Source organism: Sminthopsis crassicaudata, chromosome 5, assembly GCF_048593235.1.
Source record: "Sminthopsis crassicaudata isolate SCR6 chromosome 5, ASM4859323v1, whole genome shotgun sequence".
Classification (NCBI taxonomy): Eukaryota; Metazoa; Chordata; class Mammalia; order Dasyuromorphia; family Dasyuridae; genus Sminthopsis; species Sminthopsis crassicaudata.
The window spans coordinates 189270769-189297892 of record NC_133621.1 but is presented as its reverse complement, the minus strand read 5'-3'; the positions used below and the strand labels follow the sequence as shown (position 1 = coordinate 189297892).

The window sequence follows — 27124 nt, the reverse complement described above, 5'->3', positions numbered from 1 at the left end:
TTTCCTTCAGGCTTTGTTCAATTTCATTTACTGTGCCCGGTCCCAGCTCCCTTAGTTTTTTTTTTTTTACTTTTCTGGTTAAGCACAGTTTTCCTAAACAAAACAGTCCAAGTTTTTCCCTCCTGTTTAAAATGCGAAGCTGAGGTCTGCTGCTTGTTGTAACAAGAAGCGGGGTTAAGAGAGACTGTCTGATGTGCTGGTAAAGAATAAACTTCAGCAGAAATGATTGAGATCCTACACAAGCACCCAGGATAACAGTGCACATATCAGATAGAAGCTTCAATTGCACAGCAAACACACACACAAAATGCATATAATAGGTACCAAAAACAAGTAAATACTAATCCTTTGTGAGCAAAGAAGATTCAGTACCCCCAAAAAAAATCAACATAAATTTTCTTTCTTCAGTAGGTCAGATTCTATAAGTTCCTAAATCCTCTAAATTTATTGTGGGACTCTGATGTTGGGGCTCCCCTTGGAAGAGAAATATATTTCAGTCTCATGGACAGTCAACATCTGACAAGCCTGTAAGTCCCACTTTTATCCAACATCCCACTCTGAAGATTTGGATTCCACAAAAATGGAAGTATTTTCTTTACTCTGAGATATTAGGACACTCTTTCTTATTAAACCCAAACTATCTAATGATAACTGATAGTACTAGAGAACAAAGTACAGCTCCTCTGCTTCCTCATTTGGTGGCTTTAGTCCCTGCTCATATTCATTCCAATTCCCAGGGAAATGTCAAAGAGACATGCTGCTCAAAAAAACTGGTTTTCTCTCAATAGAAAGTTTGATTCTCAAAATCTTGAAATTGGGGTTCTTCTTAGGAATATACTCCCAGTGTTAGCACTATCCAGGAAACCCCTTTTCTCTTACTAGAATTCTAAATTCTAGCGTCACACTACCTAGGATAATTCTCTTTGGCTAGCTAGAAATTTGAGATTTAGGAACAATTTTGTCTAAGAAGTCTCTCTTTGGGACATATAATTATATGTCAGTCTCTGCTATTTATCTCTCCAGCAATACTTAGTACCCTATTCTTGAATTAGCTAATGGGTTCTCTTTTATCTAGACTGCCATTCTAGAGCTAATGAACAAAAAGGGGATGAAGAACATAACCAAGTTAATAGCTAATTTTTTCTCAGATTTTTGCGGAGGAAAAGGGAACCTCTCTCTATCCCACATAGGGCCTCACTATTAGCTCTGCTAAGCTTCAAAATCTTTTAAAGGGGAAAAAGGGGGAGAGAAGTCAAAAGGGCCTATAAGTTCCCTTTCATAGAACTTCAAAAGGGAGTGGATCATCCCAAAAGAGTCTGGTCCTTAAGAATGGGAGTCAATAAATTTATTTTAGGGATTACTCTCCCAGAGAAATTCATCCTTCAAAAAGTTCTCATAGGGTACTGCTTAGCTAGGTATAAAGTCTCATTCATATATTTGCTACCTTGTAAGCTAATCAAGCTGATCATAATTTCCTTTTGCTTAACAGATAGAGTCAAGAAATAGTTTAAATAGCTTACATAATAATATAGTTTATATCAATCAAAAAGTATTTATTAAGTATCCACTCTGAGTCCAGTATTGTTCTACATGGTAAAGATAAAAAAATGAATGAAACAATCCCTAATTCAAAGAGCTTATGTTCTAACAGAGTAGATGAGTACATAGATCTTAAAGGAAAAGAAAGACTCTAGATAAAAACAAAGTACATATCAGACATAGGAAAAGTAAAAAAGACTGGAGATGGAGTATCCTTTGTGAAGAATAGAGATAAGACCAGTTTGATTGAATCAAGCAGAGAATTTCCAATAAAGAGGAAAAGATAGGGTTGAATCAGGTTAGAGTATTGGGTCTGGAGTGAGGAAGATTCATTGCTGAGCTCAAAGGCAGCTTCAAACACTTAGTAGTTGTGTGATCCTGAGCAAGTCACTCAAACCTGTTTGCCTCAGTTTTCTCATTATATAAAATTAGCTGCAGAAGGAAATGGCAAACCACTCCAGTATTTTTGTCAAGAAAACCACGAAGATGATCACAAAAAGGCAGATATGATTGAACAATGACTGAACAACAATAGATTTATTTTTTTATTTATTTATTATTTATTAATAATTTAGTAGGTTTTTAATAATATAGTAGTTTAGGAAAAAGAAGAACATGTAATGCTTATATAGGGTTTCAAGATCTGTAAAGTATATTACATATATTCTCATTTGATCTTCACAACTCTCTGACATAGATGCTATAATCACTAAAAGGCAAAAGATTAAGTGACTGACCTAGGAGCATACAGAAGATCATGTATGTATGAGGTAGGATTTGAACTCAGGTCTTCTTAATTCTAAGTCTGACACTATCCACTGTACCACCCAGTTACCTTACCAGTTGTTATTTAATTTTAATTCATTGCTTATTAATGATTTAATAAGTTCTTAATTTATTAAATTTCTTCCTAACATAGCAATTAAAAACAAGAACCTATAGGAATGAGACATGTGATATTCTAGTTTTGATAGGGTGGTTGTTCCCTAGTATCTTTGTATCTAAACTTCCCACATTCTTAAAAAAAAAAAAAAAAGTAACTATCCATGATAGTTTCTTATATCTTGCTCTCTTGCTCATCCAAAAGGTTTAATTAAAACATGAATACTTGATACCTCTTTATTCTAGTTTGCTTCTTAATATTTTGCAATTGGGCTTTCCATTCCATCAAGATCCTGAACTTGATCTCTTCAAATCTAATGGATTTTCTCAATCCTTCTCTTTCTTTACCTCTTCTAGTCATCTAACAATGGTGACTACCCTATTCTTTTGGATGCTCTCCTCTAGATTCTCATAGCAGTGATTTCCTTAACCCGCCTGACATCTCCTTCTTAGTCTTCTTTCTGGGATCTTTATCTATATCAGAACCATTAACTGTGAATGTACATCAAGGCTCTAAACTAAGCTCCTATATTCTGTCTTTCACTTAATGACCTCAACAACTCCACTAGGGGATTAGGAAAGGCTTCTTGTAGAAGGTAGGAGTCTACTTTGATTTGAAAGAAGCCAGGAAGAACATGGGAAACACACAATGAAAATGCCCACAATTGGAAGTTGAGTGTCTTGTTTGAAAAACAACCAAAAGGCCAGAAATAGTAGGGAGGAAGGAATAAGTGGTGTTTATAGGCTAAGAAGACTGGAAATAAGAAAATAGAGCAGGTGAGGAAGAGCTTTAATTGCCAGACAAAGGATTTATATTTGATATAAGCCAATGGAGTTTATTGCGTTGGGGGTTCCGGGGAAACTAGGGGAGGAAGTGTGAAATACTCAGATCTGCACTTCCACAATTGAATAGAGAACATATTGAAGTGGGAAGAAACTTAAGGTAGTCAGACTAATCAGCAGTCTACAGTAATAGTCTTAGCATGAAGTGATAGGTAACAGTGGTGGTAACAGTGACAAAGGAAAGAAGATGGCAAATACAAGAGATATTACAAAATCAATAAGTCTTGGAAACAGATTGGGTCTGGGGGAGTGAGAGAAAGGGAGAGAAGATCCAAGGATAATACATATTTTACATGACTGTTATGAAGCTCAAAATGAGACAATATATATAAAATCTTTTGCAAATCTTGAATTTATATATGTGTTAGCTGATGTGTATCATTATTCAGAACACCAACAATAGTGATGATGATTATGACACTGAAACTAATTCTCTGTCCAGGAAACCTAGGCTTTGATATGTAAACTTTAACTTTATTATTCTTAAAACCAAACCACTATTTGACTTCATAAGACTATAAAAGTAGTCTCATCACCTTCCTTTCCAACTGCAGTTTCCCTTTATATGTTAACTTTTTCTAGTAGAATATAAACCCTCTGAAGATATTGAGTATTCTGGATTTCTTTTTTGTTTTTTATATATTCAGTACCACAATGCCTAGAACATAGCTAAGCTATGTATGAGTCTATCATATGACTCTCCCTCCCAAAATAATAAATGAACCTAGAATTATGCAATCAAAACTTGAAGGAACTTCAAAAGTAATCAGGTCTTGTTATCAAACCTCTTGATTCAAAAATCATTTTTATAATATCCCTGATGGATGGTCATTAGTCACTATTTGAATATTTTATTACCAGGGTACTAGCCACCTCATATAGGATATCCATTCTATTTGGTGGCAGTTATAATTATTACAACAATTCTCCTTATGTTCAAACAAAATCAGTCCCCTTATAATTTTGCAGAATCTCAGGATCTCAAAGTGAAAGGGGTTATCACTAGTCATCTGGTTGAACACATTCCTGAATGAGAATCCTCTTTATATTATCTCAAACTCCTCCAGTCCAACACTGAAAAATTTCAGTGATGAGGGGCTTGTTGGTTGCTTTTTATATTTGTTTGTTTATTTTACAATTCTAATTATATAGAAACTTTTCTTTATTAGAACATAAATCTGCATCTTTGAAGCTTCTCACTCTTCCAAATACTTCCTATAGTATGTTTATTTTTCACATTGATTAATAAAATTCTCTCTGACCATGGAAAAGACTGAGGGATGAACCAGGACCAGACAAAGCAGTTATAGAGTCTCCAAAAACCAGTTAGCTAATCTATTTACTTATCCTTTTTTATCCCTAATCTAATATGGCAGTGTCCTATACAAATTTCATGTTTAACAAAAAGTTGTTGAATTGAATTGGCTCTATTTACCAAAAGAAAAAGAGCTTACCAATTCTATTGATAATTTTTTCAACCAAAAATATCATGTCATTTTAACTGTTGCTTGATATAATAGGACTGGATGTATGTGCTAAGAAAACAGGAAGGGAAAGCAATCAGAGAAATAGATTAGGACTTCCCTCAACCTCTCTTTCTCTACCTGCCAACTGCTTAGAGAAGAAAATAAGCATTTATATAGTACCTACTCTGTACTGTGCTAAATACTTTTACAAATATTATCTCATTATAAAGTTTAAGATATAGTCTATTTCACACACAAAATAATGAGCCATAAACACTGGGACAACCATGAAAACAACCCAATATAATGTGAATTTATGTGTTATGGATCCCATGACCTATTATGAATTTCCCACCACAAGAACATTGTGGTTACTTTTTTGTTTTCTGCTACTGACCTAATCATCCTAGAACTAGTGGTTCTGATGGCAGAAGGAGTACTTCAAATCAACCTGATTTGTCCAATGTCTTTTCTGTAACAACTCAATGCTAACTTCCAATTTTGTCCTGTATTACCTCTGATTTTCCTATTCCTCCGTTTTTTCCTCCTCAAATAATCCTTATTGAGTATTTTTGAGTGTCCTGTGCTAAACTAAAAGATGACTCAATCCTTATAATCTAAAACTAACATTTGACAGATTGTCAAATGAACAAAAAGCATTTTAAGCACTTCCTATGTGCAAATCATTGTGCTAAAAGCTAAGGATACAAATAGAAAAATAAGAGTGCCTACTTTCAAGAAACTCCTCATTTAAATATGAGTGCCTCCACCTTGGATTATGCCCCTCAAGGGCAGGGTCTACCTTTTACCTTTTTTTGTGCCCCCTACATTTAGCACAGTGAGTTCTATTTACCTTCTAATGAAGACACATAGAAAAGGTTCCAGATTTAAGTCAAATAGAAATGTCTTATGGTCTTAGGGTATATCATTAAAGCAGATGCCTCTTTCTAGCAAAAAAAAATCCATTTCTGATGTTGAACCATTTGATAGTGCCAATGATTTTTGGTGCTAAGAACTTTTTCAATCTCCTATAGCTCTGGATATAGAACCTATAGGAGTAGTTGCCAGGCTGCCTCTCCACAGAGTTTACTTCAAGCTGTAAAGGCTGGGCTGGAAGCAGGAAAGGTATTCTGGGAGGCTGCCTTTTCCTGGATTCCTGAACTTATCTATTTGATGGCAATCAGTACTTATTTCTGCTGGTAATGAAGCAATGCTTTCTCCTTTTAATGATTGCTATGGGGAACTGGGAAGGAAGCAGGTCTGATGGATGGCATTGCTTTTCAAGAGGCTCTTGAGTTCAGAATCTCCATCGGGGTCTTACTTGCTAACTATTGGTTAGTGGATAAGAAAATAGGTTCTCAAGGAGACACCTTTGAGAAACAGCAAGGGGATAACCATAGGGAATGATTGCTATAGAATGTCTATTCTCTTCAGAGATTTGCTCAATAGGAAAATAAACGGGGGCATCTAATGGGGAAAAACTAGCCCTCCACCAGGGGAATGTCATATCTGAGATGTCAAAAACTAGCACAGAATCTTTGTACAATGAAAATCAGATAACTCCCCTTTCCTTCCTCTGTCAATCTGACCTTCTCTCCTTCCCCTCTTCTCATTAAGTTCCTCTTTGTATCTTCCCAATCACAAACCTTTCCTATTTTGAATGTTATAGGTGCTTTTCACCGGAAATGGACATATGTAATGTGGAATGCTGAGAGAAATGAGATTCATGCAAGAAGATGAACTGAAGCTCTATGTAGCAGTCCAGGTGTTGAAACCATAAAGCAATGGGAGTAATGAGGTGCAGATGGCAGGCTTCGGAAATAGAGTAGGCAGCCAGAGTAGGAGGTACAAGTGGGTGGTGGCAGCAAGCAGAAGCTGCATTAAGGCTCCAGCTCCCCACAGAAGCTTATTGTCCTAGCAACATGATGCTGGAAAGGCTAAAGGGCTGATACTTCCCCACACCTCCATGAATTCTGTTGCTTAGGCAGCAGAATGCATGGGGAGTGTTTGATTCTCCCCCTGTCCCCCAATTTCTGAGTATCCTATTACCCAGCATATTAAATATGACAGGAATCCTAGCATCAATGTTAGCCTCATTTGCTGGCTACTGTACTATACTAATGACCATCCACATCTTTCCTGCTACCTTACCATCCCCGCATGATGCATGCTACTTTGATCCCACATGTACCTCACAGCCCTGAGGGGATTTTTTCCTGTTAAATGTTGTTTCAACATATTATACAATAACCAAGCAAAACTCACAAGAGAATCTCCAGTAATATATAATACCTGAAAACAACCAAAACAACAAAAAAGGGGAACTAGGACAGATAACACCTTCAAACTTAGAATTTAACACTTTCCATTTGTTAAAGAAAGGAAATGTGTATTTTATAAATTAGTAACAACACCGTTCAGTGTGTTTATCTGACTGAAACTATTGAAAGAGGTCTTTGGTAATAGTTAATGTGCATGTTCTTTTGCCTCAGTTTTATTTACATCACTTCATATATATTTCTTTGAATTATTTTTAAACATTGTTCCTGATGGCATAACCCATTAAAATCCTATATGACAATTAGTTCAGTCACACAGACTCTTTCTAATTCTTTGCTATTACAAATGTAGCTATGTACAGATAGATTTTTTTAAAAGTAATTTTGTTGATGTAAAACTCCAATAGTAAGTAAGAATGTTTGGTCAAAAGAGAAGAACAATTTTCTTGCAAAATTCATTTTTGTCCCTGAAATGATTGAGTTGATTCATAAGTATCAAGAGTAAGTTATATATATTTGTCATCAAATTCTCTAACTCTGAAGTTTTCTATTTTTTTGCTATATTTATCCCCAGTGCCTAGCACAATGGCTGAAATATACTTGGTATTTAATAAATTTGTTATTTAATTAAATGTTTGGGCTTACAATTAATAGCCATGTGGCATTTAAATTAGAACAATTTCAATTTGCATTTTTCTGATTATTAGTGATTGTAAAGCATTTTAAATGGATACTGATGTTTTGGATTTCTTCTTTTGAAAACTTATTGTTTGGCCATTTAATTACTGGGAAGTGTCCCCAAAATTTTAAGATTGTCAGTTCCCTATAGGTTTTAGAGGGTTTTGCAATATTTTTTTTCTAGTTCTTTCTTTATTTTTTATTCCAGGGGCATTTATTTTATTTATGCAAAAGTTTTTACCCTAGTTTTTCTATTATTGAATTTATTTACTTTTATAGTATTTCCTATGTCACATTTAGTTTAGGCTTTTACTTGTAAAATAAATATTGTTTAATTCTCTTTTTAAATAATGGCACTTTTACATCTAATTTATTTATCTACATAGAGTTCTTTGAAGAGAAGTAAGAGACTACTAGATCCACATATGATGTTTCTTCAAGGAATGTTTGGGTTTAATCATTTTTTTTCACTTCCACAAAGTGGAAGACTGAGGGGAAGACAACATAAATAAAATGCATTAAAATGAAAATAAAATGAGATGGTTAGAATAAATTACTTCTAAAAATCTCAACTAAAAATCTTAGGATCTATGATCTCATCTAATCCTCAATTATGATTGGAATAGTGATATTTCCAACTCTTTCTATTCCTCTCACTTACCTTCTCTTCTCTCTTTTATATAAAGAAACACCTTGAAAGTCAAAATAGAATTCTCTTTAGTGAATGGCAATGAAGACAACACCTAGTTATCTTCCATAGGAATAAGAATTTCTGAATTAACCTAACTCTGCAATTATGTAATCTATATATAATCTATATAAAAACAACACAAAAAGTATTATTTACCAGTCTAGTAACTCTGTTAAAAAAAAATAAGGCTAATATATAATTACCTATTAATGATGAAATTATATTGGTTCTCTGTGGTTATTCTTTTTTTCTAGATATTCCATGCAATTATTTTTAATGATGCTTTAAAATACTTCAAGATATCTTTATTTTGGAAATTCCAATTTTTTATTTTGCTGTATTTACCTATCTCTGTTTATCAAATTTACTAATAGCTTGTAAGTTTTGATGCTGGTGAAAGATTTCAAGCTTTAACTATTAATTATCAATTCTTTTTTAATACCACCAATAATTTTATTTTTTTTCTTTTTGTTTCAGATGGCTTATTAATTTAATTATTTTCAGGGGCATTTTAAATGAATGCTCATTTTATTAATAATTTTTTTGGTAATATAAGTATAGAGGGATAGAAATATTCATTGCTAATATTGCTCACCAATATACAATATATGCTGTTATGTTATCATATTGTTCTCATTTCCTTCGGTATATTTTTGTGTTTTTTCTATGAGTTTTTTTCTTTGACTCACTAATATTTGTGTATACTATTTTATTAATATTTTGGTCTGTATCCTTTGTGTATTTTTTACTAATTATATGTTTATTGTTACAATATATAAAGTATGACTTCATTTTCATCTATGAATTCATTTCAAAACAGATGATCCACTTTTGTTCAAATTCCAAAGGAATATGATTAGTGCATTGAATTATCTAAGATTCATTCATATGTTCTCACATTTTTATTATACATTTCCAGTTATGGGGAGTGGGGGAAGTAGTAACTTTTTCCTCAAATCTATAGTTTTTCTTTTCTATTGGATTTGTTCATATCTGACAGAGGAACATTAGAGTTACCTACAACCTTATTACACAATTCTTTCTTCACTTCAGTTATTTTTTCCCCTTTAATATCTTGGTCACTGCATGATTTGGTACAGGTGTTTTTAATACTATTAGTGTTTATTTTTGTGTATTTTTTCATAATATGATATCTATACAGTATTACTTTGCTCTTGCCTCAATCAATTATAACTATAATTTTTCCTTTCTTTGGATTTAGCTGAAGCTTTATATATATATGGTCCTTCACAAGGGAACTTGAATAAATCACTGTAAATTAGATATGTTTCATATAAACAGAAAATGGTTTTGTTTTTTAAGCCATCTTACAACACGTTATTTTATTTGATCAATTCATCCCATTAATGAGCAAGGCTATCATTGTTTAATTTCTAGGCAGTGGATGGCTGACAGTGACTAAAGTTGTCTCTTTCTTCTAAGACTATTGATCATATAAGCAACCTTGGTCCCCTAGTAACTCAACTAATAAAGTAATAGGTAGAACTAAATTTATCTCTTCTCCTTTGCCCTGCTGCATACAGATTGAGATTCTCTCTCTCTCTCATTCTCTCTCTCTCTCATTTTCTCTCTCTCTCATTCTCTCTCTCTCTCATTCTCTCTCTCTCTCTCTCTCTCTCTCACTGTCCCTCTCTCCATCTCTCCTCCCTTCTCTCTTTGTCTCTCTCTCTCTCCCTCTCTCTTCCTCTCTTCCTCTCTCTCTCTTTCTCTATATATAGATATAGATATAGATTTCTTTAGTTCTCTCTGCTCCTTTTTATTCAGTTCTTCCCTAAAAGCTAGCTTTCATATTTTCAATAACTTTTATATTAAGTGTTGCTGAAAGCTATATATAGTAAATTTATAGCACATAATCAGTAGATGATACATCATACATTTAGAACTGAAAGGACTTTACAAGCATCTGGCATAGTGGATAGAGCTCTAGATGTAGAATCAAGATGTAGAATCAAATACTGCTTCTCACACTTACCAGCAAAATGACAAGTCTTTAAGCCTTATAATCTTCATTTGTAAAGGGAGAAGTGTAGATTATATGGACTCTAAGAGCCTGCCCAGCTTTAATTATAGGATTTCTTATTTTATAAATAAGGAAACTGAGGCCCAGAGAGATTAAATGACTTGTCCAGAGGGAAATGACTGCCCAATTGACACAAGCAGGATTTGAACTGAAGTCCTCTGACTTCAAATATCATATCCTTTCAGATTCAAGGCTCTTTTTTTTTCATTGTGTCATATTGAATCTTTACTTCTTACTTGTTCAAGTCTAGACTAGGCTTTTTATATTTTATCCTATTGGTCAACTTGCAATCTGAATCCAGTTCTGGATTTCTCAGAAGGAAAAATAAATAAATTTTCTAACTTCACTGAAGAAGTGCTTTTTTACGCTGTTTTAAATAATACTGCATTATTGGGCAATTCCCTTTTTTCTTATACCCAATTCTACCTTTTACTCTCATTTCTCATCCCTGAGTAGTACTGTAGAAATTGAATTGGTAGCTTTGTCTACAAGTACTGCTTCTTTCTGGCTATTTGGATATTTCTTTTTTAAAAAATGAAACTTAGTAACTATATCCCTGAACTAGCCAATGGTAGGGTTCCTCTTTGTCATGTGAATTCTACAGATTTTTATTCTGCAATAATTTTGAGCAATTTTCATGCATGATTCCCTAAATATGGTATCCATATTCAGTTTCTTTGTATGTTTATGGATACTAATGATTCTCTGACTGCTTTACTGAGCTCTGTTCTTTCTGCTGTTGAACTTGTATCCAGGCCTAAAGTATAGGGTTGATCATGCTACTCACCTTTTAAAGAAGCTTCAGGAATTAAGATAAAAGAAAAATTATCTGTTTGGCATCAAAAGTCATTGACAATATGGTCCCAGTCTATCTTTCAATCTAACTACACATGACTTCCTTTCATCTCTCTGCATGACAGTCAGACTTTCCTTTCTTGATGTTATCTATATATGATTTTTCATTTGCATAGGCTATTCCTCTTGTCTAGAATGCATTCATTCTTCATCTACACATTGTAGAAACCTTTGATCTCTTCAAGGCTTAGTTTAAGTACTACTTCCTTCAAGAGACCTTTGCTGATTTCCTCAATTGTTATTCCATTCAACCCTCTTTCCACTCTACCCCATCATGGTATGTTACTTTTGTGTTTAGTCTGGATTTACTTATCTGTAAATGGGTTGTATCCTTTCTGTATAATATAAGCATCTTAAAGGGAAGGGCCATGTTAGTTTGGGTTATGTAGATTTAGCATCTAGCACAGGATCTGGTATATAGGGTTACATTGATTTTTTTTACTAATTTATTGATTATATTTGGAGGAATTCAACTCAACTCAACAAAAATTATTTTGTCTATTTATAGTGTGCACTTTACTAGGCATCAGGATCTAAAAAAATTAAGTCTTTTCTCTAAAAGAGATTTTAAAATGCAATAGAACACATTAGAAAGCAAGAAAATCATGTAGGTTAGCAAAGTGGCATTTTGGAATACAAATACTCTCCAAAGAATAGGTAAGCCTGTGTGTGATTCAAGACTTAGTATGAATTACTTACTTTAAGTATATAATCAACCCACTTTTTTTTCTTAACAGCAAAATTCCACTGGTCACAAAGAAGAGAAAATTTGATTTGAGAGATGGAAAAGAAGAGTACATAGAATCATGAATAGCTTATGGGAAAAGAGCCTGGATAATTACTAAAGTGGAAGGGTATGGCCAGAGGACAGCATGAGGACACAGAATGTTTGGAGGAAAGAGAATTGGAAAGGCATGAATGCCAAATTCTGTGAGCAGAAATTTTGCATAATGACCACCCAGGTGCTAATGAAATACCATCCCTTGTTTCCCAAATATCCAAGTGAAAATACAAAAATGAGATAAAGCAGTGGTCCTAAATGTAATATTATCTTCAAATGTCCTTTGGAAAATTAAAAGACATGGAGTGGAACACTTTATCCTGATCAATTGTCCTTTTCTTTGTATATTCTATGTCCATGTCTTACTATTATCTCAACTACATACCTCATATCTATTATTTTCCTTTCTTTGCCACAGATAACCCAAATACAAACTCCAGTTGCCTCTTCCCTAATCCTTTTGCAACATTATCCAATTCTAGCAAGTCCTTGATGCCAGTGCCAATATTGTGGTCTCCAATCATATTTCTCCTCTCGTTGTCCCTTCTCCCAAAAAAATAAAGAATAATAAGCACACATTTTATATGTGTAGCACTCTGTTTTCTGCTTCCACATCCATTATCACATTTTGTCCTCACAAAAGGGTACTTTATAGCAGTGGCCCAATATCATATCCCAACATTGCCCCAATATCAGGCAAATATAGATATTTGATAAATGCTTCTGAGACTGAGGTAATTCATATGTAGTTATAGTGGCAAAAGGGGGATTGTAAATGAATTCCTGCAACTCCCAACCTAGTGGTATATAAAACAGCACTAGAAGTTTAAATCATTCTATTCTAAAATTTTCCCAGGAACATTAGGTTCAATGTGTATGTAACTAATTATTTCTTACCATATTAGCAAATGAGATCCATAGGGACCAGAGAAAATGTAGGCAGAAAAGTTAAAGCAATAAAATAACTAACATCAGAACCTAAATTAATTGTATTTTATATTGAGTTCAAAGTGCTTTGGGATATATCATTTTATCTGTACTTATAGCAAATAAGAAATGATTAATCAGTTAATTTAAAATGTTTGCTGAAAGAATTAATGAGATCTTATTCCCATGAAACAACATACCCATTGTAGAGCCAAGAGACTGAGGATACCTTCTCCCACTAAAAGACCCTAGCTTAGATTCATATCCAAACTAGTTTTAGCCCTAAGAAGCATGGCCTCAGAAAGGTGGGTCAGGCCTTCTATTTTTGAATTTTTATATCCCCGCCTCAAAACCCTCCTAGAAAATTTAGATGTGGCTGATGTCTAAAGATTTCTGGGGGGAAAAGTAGAAAGATATTTAATGGATAATATAAATCATAAATAGCAAGGTTATTTCCTCCATACAAAATAAATTATTAAAATACAAAAGATTCATATCAGCAAGGATTTGAAACATGAAATAATAACTTGTGATTCCTATTATACTTTCTTGGAAAACTGAAAATTTAAACATTCAAAGCTCAGAGACAATATCAGAACTACTAAATAGGCATTTCACCTTCACCTTCTGACTTTCTGAGCTTTTCCCTCAAAGGCTATGATATTCTAGCCACTCAGACCAGGATTTAGGCTATCTTTCTGATGGTGGTCATTGTTTTCCAAAAATACTGGAGGTAAAAAAAAAACTCTCTTTCACCAGCCAATAAATTCACATAGAAGGACCTAAGCTGGAAACATCCATTTCAGGATTGATATTGAGTCATCTAAATTCAAGAGAAAAAAAAAAGCTGAAGCAGTATTTTGGATTTTGAAGTCCCAAGTTCATACTAAATTACCATATGTTCCAACTGACCCATACAAGCATTCTCCAGAGGTGCTAGGAGATAAAGGGAGGATAACCTATTTCCCCTCTCTTGGGAGAAATCTAAGAAAGTTTCACAAAGTTCCCACATATGTATGGTGGAAGAAAAGAGACAGAAAGATAGAGGTAGACAAAGAAACACAGATAAAGACACACACATATACACACAGAGACAGAGAAGAGAGAAATGTGTATACATATATATATATGTATGTGTATATATATATATATATATATATATATATATATATATATATATATATATATATATATAAAAAGAGAGAGAGACAGAGAGACAGAGAGACAGAGAGACAGAGACAGAGACAGAGAGACAGAGACAGAGACCAAGACAGGCAGAGAGATAAAGAGAAAGAATCTTTCTCTTTAACTAATGAAGATTCTTCTTGGCTCAGCAAATGATGCTATTTTGATATATTCCTTGATCCTTTCTGTCAGTGCTGACTGAAGCCCAAGTGACCAAGAAGAGCAGTTCAGCTCTACAAATATTCTATGGGACATGGTATAGCCAATACAGTTTGAGGATTAAAGGTGGTACCATGATTATACTCACCTTATTATTTTACAAGAAAGCAGAGATAAAGTGCTTTCCCCTTGATTGCAAAGAATAGAGAGTATAGATAAGTTTTGAGCTAGTAGGTATTGTTACATTTGGAAATAGATCAAAGATAAGGATAAGTTATAAAGAGCTTTTAAACTGAGTCAGAATCACATATACAAGAAAATTCTGTGTCTAGCCATGTATTTGAGGGAATAATCTGCTTGTAAAGAGAAATTACTTCTCTTTAAATGTTTACCTTGATGTCTTTAAGATTAGGTGTCCTTCTTTGTCCAGAAACCTGAAAAGGAAAACTCTGAAATGGGATTGGATAATATGATGTACTATGAAGAGCAATGCTAGGGAGTCAGAAGGATTGGTCCTTAATCCTAGCTGTGCTAATTATTAACCATGTGGCCATAAACAAACAAGTAACTTCATTCTCTAAGCCTATTTCCTCATTTATTAAAAAATAAAGGGGGGAGGGTGATTTAACTAGATGAACTCACATGTTCTTTTCAGTTCTAAACCCTATGATCCTATGACTCTAGGGGAATCAGAAAGGAACTAAAACACGTTTTCCTATCCTTTTAAGGTTTTCAAAATTTAAAACCCAGGAGAGGCTTTAGCGAGACAACAGAAAAACCTTCTGGGAAGAAAACAGTGAAAGGCTTTCAAAATGAGTTCATTATCTAGATATATTCAGGCTTTATAAATCCCTAGTCTCAGGTAACCTAAACCAATTACAAATAACCAGTCTCAAAATAAAATGGTGAGGCATTGACAAAAAAGCTCTCACACATTTTTAAACTTTTTTGAACACTGCTCTAAATAAGCTTCTGTTTTAAGTTCCTAAGGGGGTATGTTCTTGTTTTAACTTGCCTTTTAGTGCAGATTTTTTAAAGCAATTGCAGGGATGTTTTGTACCAGGGCTCACCTTTAATTCCATTCACATTTATTAGAGGACAAATATGGAGGATATAGCATTTCAAATGTTTAGAGGAATACAAAGATAAATAAAGCAAACTGCCTATTCTCAAGAAGCTTGCAGTCTCAAACAGAAAAAACAACAGATTGATGAATAATTATAACACAATACATAAAACAGAAAGACAAGGTCCTAAAACTGCTAAGGGGGAAGAAAAGGCCACATTTGGTTGTGAGGATATTCTGAGGCTTTCATAGAAGAGGTGAGGAATATTTTTAATAATAATGATAATAACTCATTTGTATATATCATATGATTTAATTTTAATAATAAGTGTGTGGAGGAAGATAGAAAATGTTCATTTCTTGACATAGAGAGTAGCAAGGAAGTATGGGATGTTTGGAGGGTAATTAATAGTTTTGTTTGGCTGAATACTGAACAATAACCTTAAATTAAGTTAAAAAAAAAAGCATTTAGTAGTTAAATTAAGGAGGGCCTCACATTTATACCCAAGAAATATAGACTTCATTGTATGGGCAAAGGGGAGTCAATTTTGGTCTTTGAGCAATGGACTGATGTAGCCATTATTGTGCATTATTGTTGAATAGAGGTATAGAGAGGTTGAACTAGAAAAAAGTGAAACTACAGAGAGGCCAATCAGGAGGCAATTAAATAACATTTTATGTGAGAAGTAATTAGAACCTAAATTAGGGTGATGATAGTGGGAGATGCTTGGTTGATGGTAGTGGGAGCACAAATTGACAAGCTTTAGTGATTAGATGTGGGAGGTGAGGAAAAGGGAAGAGTCAAAGATAACACTGCGGTTTAGAGCATGGAAAACTGGAAGGATGAATGGTAGTGCCAGAAATAGACATTAACAGTCAGAGAAAGCATGGGGAGTGGGGTGGTGAGAGAGAGAGAACAGGAGAGAGAGAGATGATGAGTTCAGTTTTATACATGAGTTCATTGTCAGTGCCAGGGACAGATTTTTCTAAGAGATAGCTTCCAATCCAGGTCTAGCGCTCAGGACAGAGGTTGTGAATAAAGATATGGGCTTGGAAGTCATCCAAATAGATGTGATAATCAAAGAATAGGAAGAAGACCATATTATCAAAGGAGAGAGTGTAGAATCAGAAGAGAAGGCCAGAGACAGATCTTGGAAGAATACCTATTTGAAGAATTTAGGGAAGGACAGGAGACAAAGAGGCCAAGGAGGAAGAAAGAGAAGAAGCAATCAAAGAGATAGGGAAGATATCAAAAAACCATTATTGAAGCCCAGATAAAGATCATTTAGAAGAGGTTATTAAAAAATTACATACAATAATGTTGGTACTCTCTAGACAGCAGTTTCCCCAGACTCCATAGAAAAGTTACAAGTGGTTAGGAATTGTCAATTCTCTAATAGGTGGAGACACAGGGTAACTGTCCAGCACTGATTGTAGAACAGTGCTGCTGCTTACAGATTAGCAGCAATATCTACAATATGGCAATTTCATCTGCAGAACTCTTAGCATGGAAGAATAACACCTATTATATTAGATTGTCCTAAGGATGAAATGAAGAAATTGATGCAGACCAATAAAGCCTTAAAAGACCATATAAATGTCAGTCATTGTTATCTAACAGGAGACTCAACTCTAGAGGGCTAGTGTTGACCAAGAAATAGCTCCCTAGTCATTCTGCAGCAATAAAATGGACATTCAAGGTGAAAATAAAACAAAGATTGTGCTTCCTTCTTCGTGATGTATGAAGAAATCATGAGTTATTGGGGAGCACGGACTGGCCCATTATGGGCACTTAAAGATTATCTATTACTGCTGTTTTATTTTGCAGATGAGGAAGAATATCCATGGATATTAAGTGACTTGACCACAGAGTCAAGATATGAGGGTTTTCTATACTTCCTTGAGGGATACAGTTGACTTAACAGGATATACAGAGGGTGTGTCTATTACTAAAATACCTCTCAAATCCATTCTCTCCTCTATTCCCACTGCTATGGAAATAATCTCCTAAAATAACTCTGCTTATACTAGCTGTTACCACCAGTCCTGCCAAAACATCTTTCATCTTACTGCCAGACTAATCTTCCCCAAGCACAGATCTGATATATCAGTACTCCCTATGTACCAGGAACTGTGATAAACACTTTAAAATTATTGTCTCATTTAATCTTCAAAAACAGCAGAGGAGGTAGGTTTTATTACTATCTCCATTTTACAGATGAGGAAACTGAGGCAGGATCACAAGACTAGTCAATGTCTGAGGTCAGATTTGAACTTGAGTGTTCCAGACCCCAGGCCCAGTGCTCTATCCACAATGCTCAAAACATTAAGCTTTCTACTTTTTTTTTTTTTTAATCAAGTATCATCTAAAATCATAAGACTTGTTTTATTTGGCGCCAGAGAAGGAAACAATGAAGAGTAGAAGGCAAAAGGGAGCAACTTTAAACCTTTTATAAAATGGTTCCTAACAATTAAAGCTATGTAAAAATTGAATGGCTGCCTCAGGTGATAGTGGATTCATTCCCTCACTGAAGGTCTTCAAAGAAAGGTCAGAAGATCACTTATTGGATTTCTTATATCAAGGATTTTTTTTTCAGGTATAGGTTGAATTAGATGGCTTCTAGGTCCCTTACAGCTATGACATTCCATGATTTATAGAATTTTCAATGATGAACCAGAAAAGTCTCTTTTAAACATATAATCCTAGAACTTTGTAACTGTAATCCATACTACACATCCCTTTACACAGGTGAGAAGTTAATACATTTATGTGTCTGAGTAATTTATTTGTTCAAAATGTTGAATCAATTTGTCTATTCAATACATCACATAACTGCTTGTTTTGGATATAAGAGAACCTTCAGGTGCTAGTGGCCCCGTATTTATTTGACGGATTTATGTGACCCAACTCAGTTAAAGCAGTCTCCCCACAAGTCTCCTAAGTCATTTGTCTTAAAATTGTAAATTTCTCAAAGGCAGAGATTATATCTGTTTGGATCAAAGGGCATAGGGAACTTCCATGTCATCATGCATATTGCCCTTAAACAAATAATCTGTTATTATTCATATTAAAAACTAAAATTAGAATAAGATATTCCAAAAGGAGAAGCCAAAATGTCCATATTCCTTACCCCTAACTTTTTTCTCTGATATATAATATTTTATTTTTTGCCCAATTACATGTTAGAGAGATTTTTAACATTTGTGGGTTTTTAAAGTTTTGACTTTTTAATGATTTCCACAAGCTCTAATTAGGGTTTTTTAAAAGAAAAACTTGAGGTTTTTTTTTGGAAGGTTTTATATGATTGTTTATTAGTTTTTAAACTTGCCCAAAGGCTTATTTCTCAGAGATTAAGGTGAGGATTGCTATTTGACACTATGAAAAATTGTTTAAACCTGAGGCTGACTTCAAAATGTTGGTTGCCATAACTTTTGGGAGTTTTTGCTAGAGAAGCAGCTCTCTTTTGTGAATTTCTTTTCGTTTTGAATACTGCTGTAAAAGCTTCTTCCTATTATTAAGGGATTGATTATTCAGTCTGTGGTTAAATTGAGCAATGCAGTGGGAAAGTCATTCATGGAGTCAAGAAACTTGGTTTTAAACTACTGACTCTACTACTTATTAGCTGTGTGACCATAAATAAATCACATACAAAAAAAGTGAGAATCTCAGAATTGAAAGGAACCTCAAAAGGTATCTAATCCAGAGATAATAAACTCGCTACCTTCTGATCTTAAATTGCCAACAAAATTCCTGAGTTCTTCTAGAACCAGGTTAAAATACAATTAGGTAAAAGTTCTTTTGTTTGTTTGTTTAATAATTAAATAAAAATACAATGCAACATAATGTTAATTTGTGATTTTATAAATCAATATAAACCTGTCAGGATCTTTTCTATTTCAATTTGACACCAATAATCTCATCTACCCCACATCTTATAGGGAATACTTTCTTAGGCATCCCTAACAATTCTTACACCCATCTGAAAATATCTACTGAGATAAGGGATTCACCATCTCCAAAGACAATTCATTACATGTTTGAACTACTCAATTATTAGGAAATGTTCCCTTCAAGGGCTGAAATCTGCCTTACTTTAACTTCCACCCTGGCTCTTACTTCTGATCTCTGTGTTTACTATAAAGAAAACAAGTTTAAAGCCTATTACATAAATAATTTTGTTTCAGCATTTTTCCCCACCCTTACCAAGTTTTCGTTCTATCCAAACCAAATACTTATATCTTCTGAGAATAGTTTCAAGTTCCTATCCTGGATACTTTACTTTGGACATATTTCAGCATAATAATATATTTTGTTTTTAGAAGATCTTTCTTAAACAGTGAAGCTCGACTTTTAGTATAACCCTATCAATACTATAGACATACTTTTTTTACATAAAGGTTATTGGTTTTTATAAAGCTGAAGATCTTTTAAAAGATGTTCTTATGAGATAATTCTTATGAGAAATTCTGTTTGTTTCTTATAAAATATTCTGCTTGAGAATAAAAGTGTTAGAGTTAAGAACCCACAAAGGTAGTAAGAGTTATCGATCACTAGTTTATCAATAACTGTCAATCACTAAATACTAAAAGAATTTGGTATTCTGGGACTGATCCCACTGAATATTTATAAAGTCTTCAGTAAAATGTCTTCCTATAAATCAAAGGTGTGAGGAATGAGGTATGTATGTTACTAAACTACTTCCAATGATGATTCTGTCACTAGTCAGAATCAAATGGAAATCAGTTATTTCTTAAAACAATGGGGATGTGACTACAATCAGGTATTATCAATCACAACAAAAAGTTAGTGGAATCAAAAGGTAAATGATCAAAAAGTTTTTTTTTTTCAATACTGGTAGTGTTAGTTTGATTTTTGTTATAAAAGCAGGACGGGGACCGGAAATTATCTCATTTGAACAGTAAATGTTGTGGGTAAATTTTCTGTTCTCATCCCTAGTGTGAACACTTGGCTTACCACATAATCATTCATTTAGAGAAGTATTTGCCATCAGATAAAGAAACTGAAATGGATAAGAGAGAGTGATTATGTTTCTTCTTCATTTTTTAAAGTCCACAAATCCAGATAGCCACATTTCAATTACTGCAGTAAGTGATCCAAATTTAGCCACTCAGATTAAATTACAAAGGCAAAGAAACCACAAGTACAAAATCAAAGAAGACAACAGAATTTCATGAATTTCACACAGATGCAGGTATCAAAAAAACTCTTTGAGTTCAAATATCCCCAAACTTCCATGACTGGAGAATCCCAATACATGGAAGGGCCATCCACTGGATGTTCTTGTCTGTTTTAACGAGAGAACAAAAACAAGAGGTAGTCTGGATTTTTCTGGGCAACTAGAATTTGTTTCTGGGAGGCCCTGAATGCAAATAGCATTCTAGGAATATTAACTATGCACATTGTTGTCCATCTTGAAAATAGTAAAAATGAATCATTATTATTCATTCATTCCTGATTTTCTTGTCATGAGTCAAGAGCATAAGTCACCTTGTGATTTATTTCATCATTGTTCCTTGTTCATTATATTCCTCCTATACGATGATATTAGGTTCTAGGAGCAACAGAGATCTAGTGAGAGTTCCTCATCTGTAGTGATATAACATGCAACCATTCCACAATATCTGGAGTCCTTCACAAGAGATATTTCTAGGTAAAACTTCTAACCACCTTTCTAAGTATAATGTACCAAAAAGTTGCCTTAGCTTTCAAAAGTCTGGGTTCTTATCAGTATGGCTTTTCACAAAATATCTTTAAAATGACTCTAAAGTTTTTGATTATTTTGTTGTAAATGTTGTTACAAGATGGGGGACAATAAGGGAGATAGGGGTAGGGGTAGGAGATCCAGAAATGACAGTTATAAAAACAAAACCCATCAACAAAACTACATTTTTTAAAAAATCTTCCACCTTAGAATACCCAAATCCTACTCATTCCAAGCACCACATTCCTTTTTCCATCTTTGTGTCTTTGCCTATATTCATAAATGATCTTCTCATTGTGTGATACATATTTCTTAACAATTCAAAATATAGTTCAATTAGTTAAACTTATTCTCCAACAATTAGTATAATCCTTTGCCTACTTCTACTCAAGATACTCTTATAATCTTCATCAATTAATAAACTTGTTTTCACTAAGAATTAGTGCCTCATCTCTCAGCATCAGAAACCCAGTTTTACCTTGTCTGCCATTATCATAGAAGAGCCTCCATGGATACCCAGAATGGGAGTGAGAGTCTGGGCTGAAATGAAATCAAGGATCTGAGCGATGGCTTCCTGGTCTGTGTCATCAGCAAATACCACACCCTGGATCTTGCGGTCAGACATGAGATCACAGATGCGAGTGATAATGCTCTTGGGATCAGTCTCATTCATGGCTACCAGCTCCACACGAGGTACCACAGAGAGGTGGTGGAAGTCATCTTTCTCGTGGGCATCCTTGATAGCCACTTCGTCTGAAGTGCCCACTAGTATGACGGCAATACCGATGCTGGGATGATTCTTCTGAGCACGAGCCTTGCTGCCTGACACTGCTAAGACAGCCAGCACAAACCAGAACCTTGGAGAGTAGCACTCTGTCCTGGGCCTCATCTTCAACTCTTAGACTCCCTGAAAAGATAAAGACAAACAAACAGGAAAAGAAAAAAAAAAAGAAGCAATTAAAAGAGTCTCTTTGCTACATTGTGCTCATTGTGAAGGTGACTGGCAAGACCTTGTTAGTCAAGTACTTTATCTCATTTCTCTAATCATCTATCCAAGTTCACTCTCCCAGTCATATTTTTAGTTTTGGCTCAAGTGAGGGAATGTGGGAGGGGAAGAACATTCAAGATTTCAGGATTGTTAAAAAAATATAAATTATCCATGTAAGAGCTATAGCCAAGGCACATCAATAACTGACAAAAAGAGACACTTTGGCAAAATTAATACAAGTATATTTTACATCATTTTGCAGTAACATCTTTAATACAGTATAATCAAACTCTATCATAAAGTTTCTAATCCTAAGTGTGACATCATTTGGATGATAGCCCAGTTACAATAGTCATTGTGTTGTCTATAGAACTATCCCCTATAATGCCACTGTTATTAGAATGTTTTCAAGAAGTAATTTCATGGTGATAGGTAAGGTGTGTCCATGTTGCAAAACAATATCAGCTGGTGTCACCTCTCTTAGGGACTTCTAATATTTCCACCTGACCTCTAACTCTATTCTTGCAGCTCATCTCTGACCAGTTATTGGTTGAAGTAGAGAACTATAAAAATAAATATTATGTGCACTCCTTCACTGATTTCATCCTCCCAGGAATATTAGAAGAAAACTATCTAGTCATAAGAAGTTACAGATAAAAATGGCTTACCCCATTCCCAGACTTCTATTAGCTCCTAGGAGTCTACCAGCAGACTTATTTTATCAGATAAGATTTACTGAATTTTTTAGGAAATACATCTTTGATTATATTAATTTTTTTGTTTTAGAGAATCTTTTCAAATTATTTAAAATGTCTTCCTATTGAAGACCTCACCCAGAGCTCCTTCTTCTCTCCTCCTCTTTGTTTCATATCGCCAGAGCTATCTCTTCTACATGAACAAATGAACCTTTTTATACCATTCTCTTCAACAGTTAAACAGTATCATTCCCACTCTCATTTATTTTTTTTCCTGTCTAAGCAATTACTTCCCTACTGACTATGTATAGTTACTCTTCTCACATTCTGACTTTCCCCATCATTGTTTCAATATATTTTAGTTCATCATAAGAAATTTAATAGGAATTTGGGAGGAGTTTTGTGGAAGACAAAAGTGACATACAAAGTCTAGCAGATGACACAGAAAAAGTTTAGTAATCAAAAATATATAAAATATATGTAATGTGCTACATAATATCAAATTTATCTTTTAATACCATAAAAATTCAGACTTCTCTAGGGTCAGAAAATTTTTACTCAGATTTTCCAGATCATGGGTACTCCACACCCCTAAGTCCCACAATGTAGAAGAGATAACTGTACATGCTCATGTCTCCTCTTTCTCAAGAAATTCACACTTGATCCACTCATCTCCAGTTGCTTTTTTCCTGTTTTTCTCCTGCCTTTTTTTGTTGTTGTTGTTCAAATGGCCTCAAGTAGGTTATTATTTAGTCATCTCAGTCATGTCAAACTTTTTATGATCCCATTTGGGGTCACATGAAAGATGGAGGGAAAGATAGTAGAATTTTGCTATTTCCTTTTCAAACTCATTTTGCAGATGAGAAACTGAAGTAAACAGGGTTAATTGACTTGCTCAGTAAATAAGTATCTTAGGTAGGATTTGAACTAAAGAAGATGAGTCTTCCTGATTCCAAGCCTAGTGCTTTATCTGCAGAACCAGTAGGTTATCTATAATCAAATCCTCTTCTTAATTCTTCTTAATTCTCTACATTCTGGTATCTGGCATCATTAAACCAAAAATGCCCATTCCAAAGTTAGTGGCAATTTCTCATTTGCCAAGTGCAATGGCTTTTTCTCCCATCTTTATCCTTGATTTCTTTTTGACTCTATAGATCATCTTCTCTCTGGGTTTTCTTGACACTAGCTACTTCTCTATTCCTGTTTTGTTTCTCCTTATCTGACTATTCCTTCTTAATCTTTAATAGATTTTTATCCATGTTATAGTCAGTAAAAGAAGTGTCCCCCATTGTTCTGTGCTTGGTCCTCTTCTCTTTTCCCTCTATACTATTTTACTTGGTGACTTCATTCCGATGGGTCTCATTATTTATCTCTATAAGGATGAGTATTATATCTACTTATCCAACCCTATCCTTCCTCCTAACTTCCAGACTTATATCTCCAACTGTCTAATGAACAGCTAGAACTGGATTTCTCATTGATATTTTAGACCTGGCACATCCAAAACATAACCCATTATCTTTTCCCCAAAGTTTCCCTACTTTTCAATTTCCCTATTGCTATTAAGAGAACTACCATTGTAACAAGCTCTCAACTTTTATGTCATTATCAACTACTCACTCTCTTACCCCTCTTATCCAATTTGTTGCCAAGGCTTGTAAATTTTATTTTTATAATATCTATATATCTCTTGTCTTCTCTGACATAGCCATTACTCTATTGTAGGTCCTCATTACCTCATGCTTGAACTATTGCAATAATTTGCTGATGGTTCTACCTGCCACAATATTGTCCTTACTCCAGGCATCCCCCACTCACCTATAAAATTTAACTTCCTAAAGCACATATCTGTCCATGTTATCTCTCCTCTCCCCCCACCATCATCACTCCCTCATTCAATAAACTCTAGGGGCTCTCTTATCACCTGCAGAAGAAACAATAAAATCCTGTTTAGAATTCAGTGTCCTTTTTGCACCTTACTCCTCTCCAAGGATAAATGGTTTCCTTGTTGTTCTTTACACAAGGTACTACAATCTCCCAACTACAGTCATTTTCATTGCTATCCCCATACCTGGAATTCTCTCCCTCATTCCCATCTTAGTTTCCCTGACTTCCCACAAATCTCAGCTAAATCCCATCTTCTATGAGAAATTATTCTGATATCCCTTAATACTAGCCCCTTCTACCTAGTAATTATCTTCCATTTATCCTTTGCATAGCTTGCATGTACATAATTCTTTCCATATTGTCTTCCCCATTAGTTAGTAAGCTCCTTTAAAGCAGGTTATAGCCTTGTCTTTTCTTCCCATTTCCCTGCTTAGCACACTGTCTTCTATATACTGGGTGCTTAATAAATGCTTATTGATTACTTATAAATTGTGTTAATGTAGATTTTGTTAATCATGAATGAGTATTATATTTTGTCAAAACCATTTTTTCCAAACACTTATATAGTCATGTTATTTGGGGATTATGTTTTTGTTTGTTTTTCACATGATTAATGGTTTTCTTAAAGCTGAACCATTCTTCCATATCTGTTATAAATCCAATTTGATCATAGTGAATAATTTTTTGATAGATGACTATAGTCTTTTTGCCAGGATTTTATTTAAAATTGCTGAGTCAATATTCACAAATAATATTTCTTCACTTTATCTTTTCCTTGTTTAAGTAATCAACCTTTTTTTTTCTTTAAGAAAACAGTTATGTACATACCCTTTGATCCAGCAATGTCTTTACTGGCCCTGTATTCCAAAGAGATCATTAAAAAGGGAAAAGAACCCACATGTGCAAAAATGCTTGTAGCAGCCTGTTTTGTAGTGGCAGTAATTGGAAACTGAATGGATAGGAAATGGCTGAATAACTTATGGTACATGTATGTAATAGAATATTATTGTTCTATAAAATATGATCAGCAGGATGATTTTCAGAAAGGCCTGGAGAAATTTACATCAACTGATGCTAAGTGAAGTGAGTAAAACCAAGAGAACATTATACATGGCAACAACAAAAATTATGCAATGACCAATTTTGATGGCCTGGTTCTTCAACAATGAGGTGATTCAAGATAATTCCAATAAATGTAAAGGAGAGAGCCATCTGCATCCAGAAAGAGGATTGTGGAAGCTCAATGTGGATTACAACATAGTATTTTCCCTTTTTTGTTTTTATTTGCTTGATTTTTGTTTTTATTCTCAATTTTTTTTCCTTTTTGATCTGATTTTTCTTATGTAACATTATAATTGTGGAAATATTTAAAGAAGAATTGCACATGTTTAACATATATTGGATTACTTGCTGTCTAGGGGAGGGATAGGGGAAAGGGAGAGAAAAAAGTTTGGTACACAAAGTTTTGCTAGGATGAATGTTGAAAACTATCTTTGCATATATTTTGAAAATATAAAAGTTATTATTTAAAAAAAGAAATCTAATGGTGAACATACAAAAAATAAATTAATTTTAGTCAAAAAAAGAAAATAGTTTGGAAGATTTTTTTTCTCTCTCAGTTTCTGAAAATTGTTTGTATAGTCAAACAATTAACTGATTTAAGTACTTAAATAATGTGCCAGACACTCTGCTAGGGACTCAAGATATAAGAACAAAGAATGAAACAATAACCACTTGAAAGCAGTTTATATTCTAAGTGAGATAAATATATAGAAAAAGTATAGACAACATTAATATAAAATTCATAAACATTATTATACACAAAGTAGTTAAATACATGGTCATTTGGGAGAAAAAGACCAATGAAGACAAATGAAGAAATCCTTCTTACAGAAGATAGTACCTGAGATTCATCTTGAAAGAATAGAGAAATACCTTGAGACAGAGATAAGGAAGGAAAGATTGCATTCTTGGGAAGATCTAGTGCAAAGGGACTAAATCACAGAGGGAAGGATGAGAGGAATGCTCAATGAGTTTAGAAAGCTAAGCTAAACTAGGCAAAAGGAAACCACTAGAGTTGATTAGAGATAAGATTTGAACCTAAATATATCATAGATTAGAATGATGAGAATCTCTAGACTTCAAGATTTACAAGTAGCCCTGGGGCTATGAACCTTGATTCTTTGTGTACCTTGGGGTTTGTTCTTTCATTTTAAGTAATTTAATAGATTGGAAGCTACAAAACTCAGAATCATGAGCCATACAGAAGTCTATATCAAGTTTTGAAGATAGACAATATCAATGTCCTGAATTGCTGGAGAAATTTTCAGGACCCAGACTAAGATAATTAAAATAAAAACTCATGTGTCAAAAATGCCATTTTTATATGTGAATTAGGTTATATAAGTGCTTTTTAGAAAGTGTGTTAAGTCTGGACTC

At 34.0% G+C, this 27124-nt stretch overlaps 1 protein-coding gene across 4 annotated transcripts in view; it reads right to left on the bottom strand.

The window, feature by feature from the left end:
• The window catches only part of GRIN2B (glutamate ionotropic receptor NMDA type subunit 2B), a 640262-nt gene that overhangs the window by 447897 nt on the left and 165241 nt on the right, over window positions 1-27124 (bottom strand). For all 4 annotated transcript variants that reach the window (XM_074269120.1, XM_074269123.1, XM_074269121.1 and 1 more), the window contains one exon: window positions 21594-22022. In XM_074269120.1, coding sequence (XP_074125221.1) covers window positions 21594-22004 — 411 coding nt within the window. In that variant the 5' untranslated portion in view covers window positions 22005-22022. The remainder of the gene's footprint in view (window positions 1-21593; window positions 22023-27124) is intronic.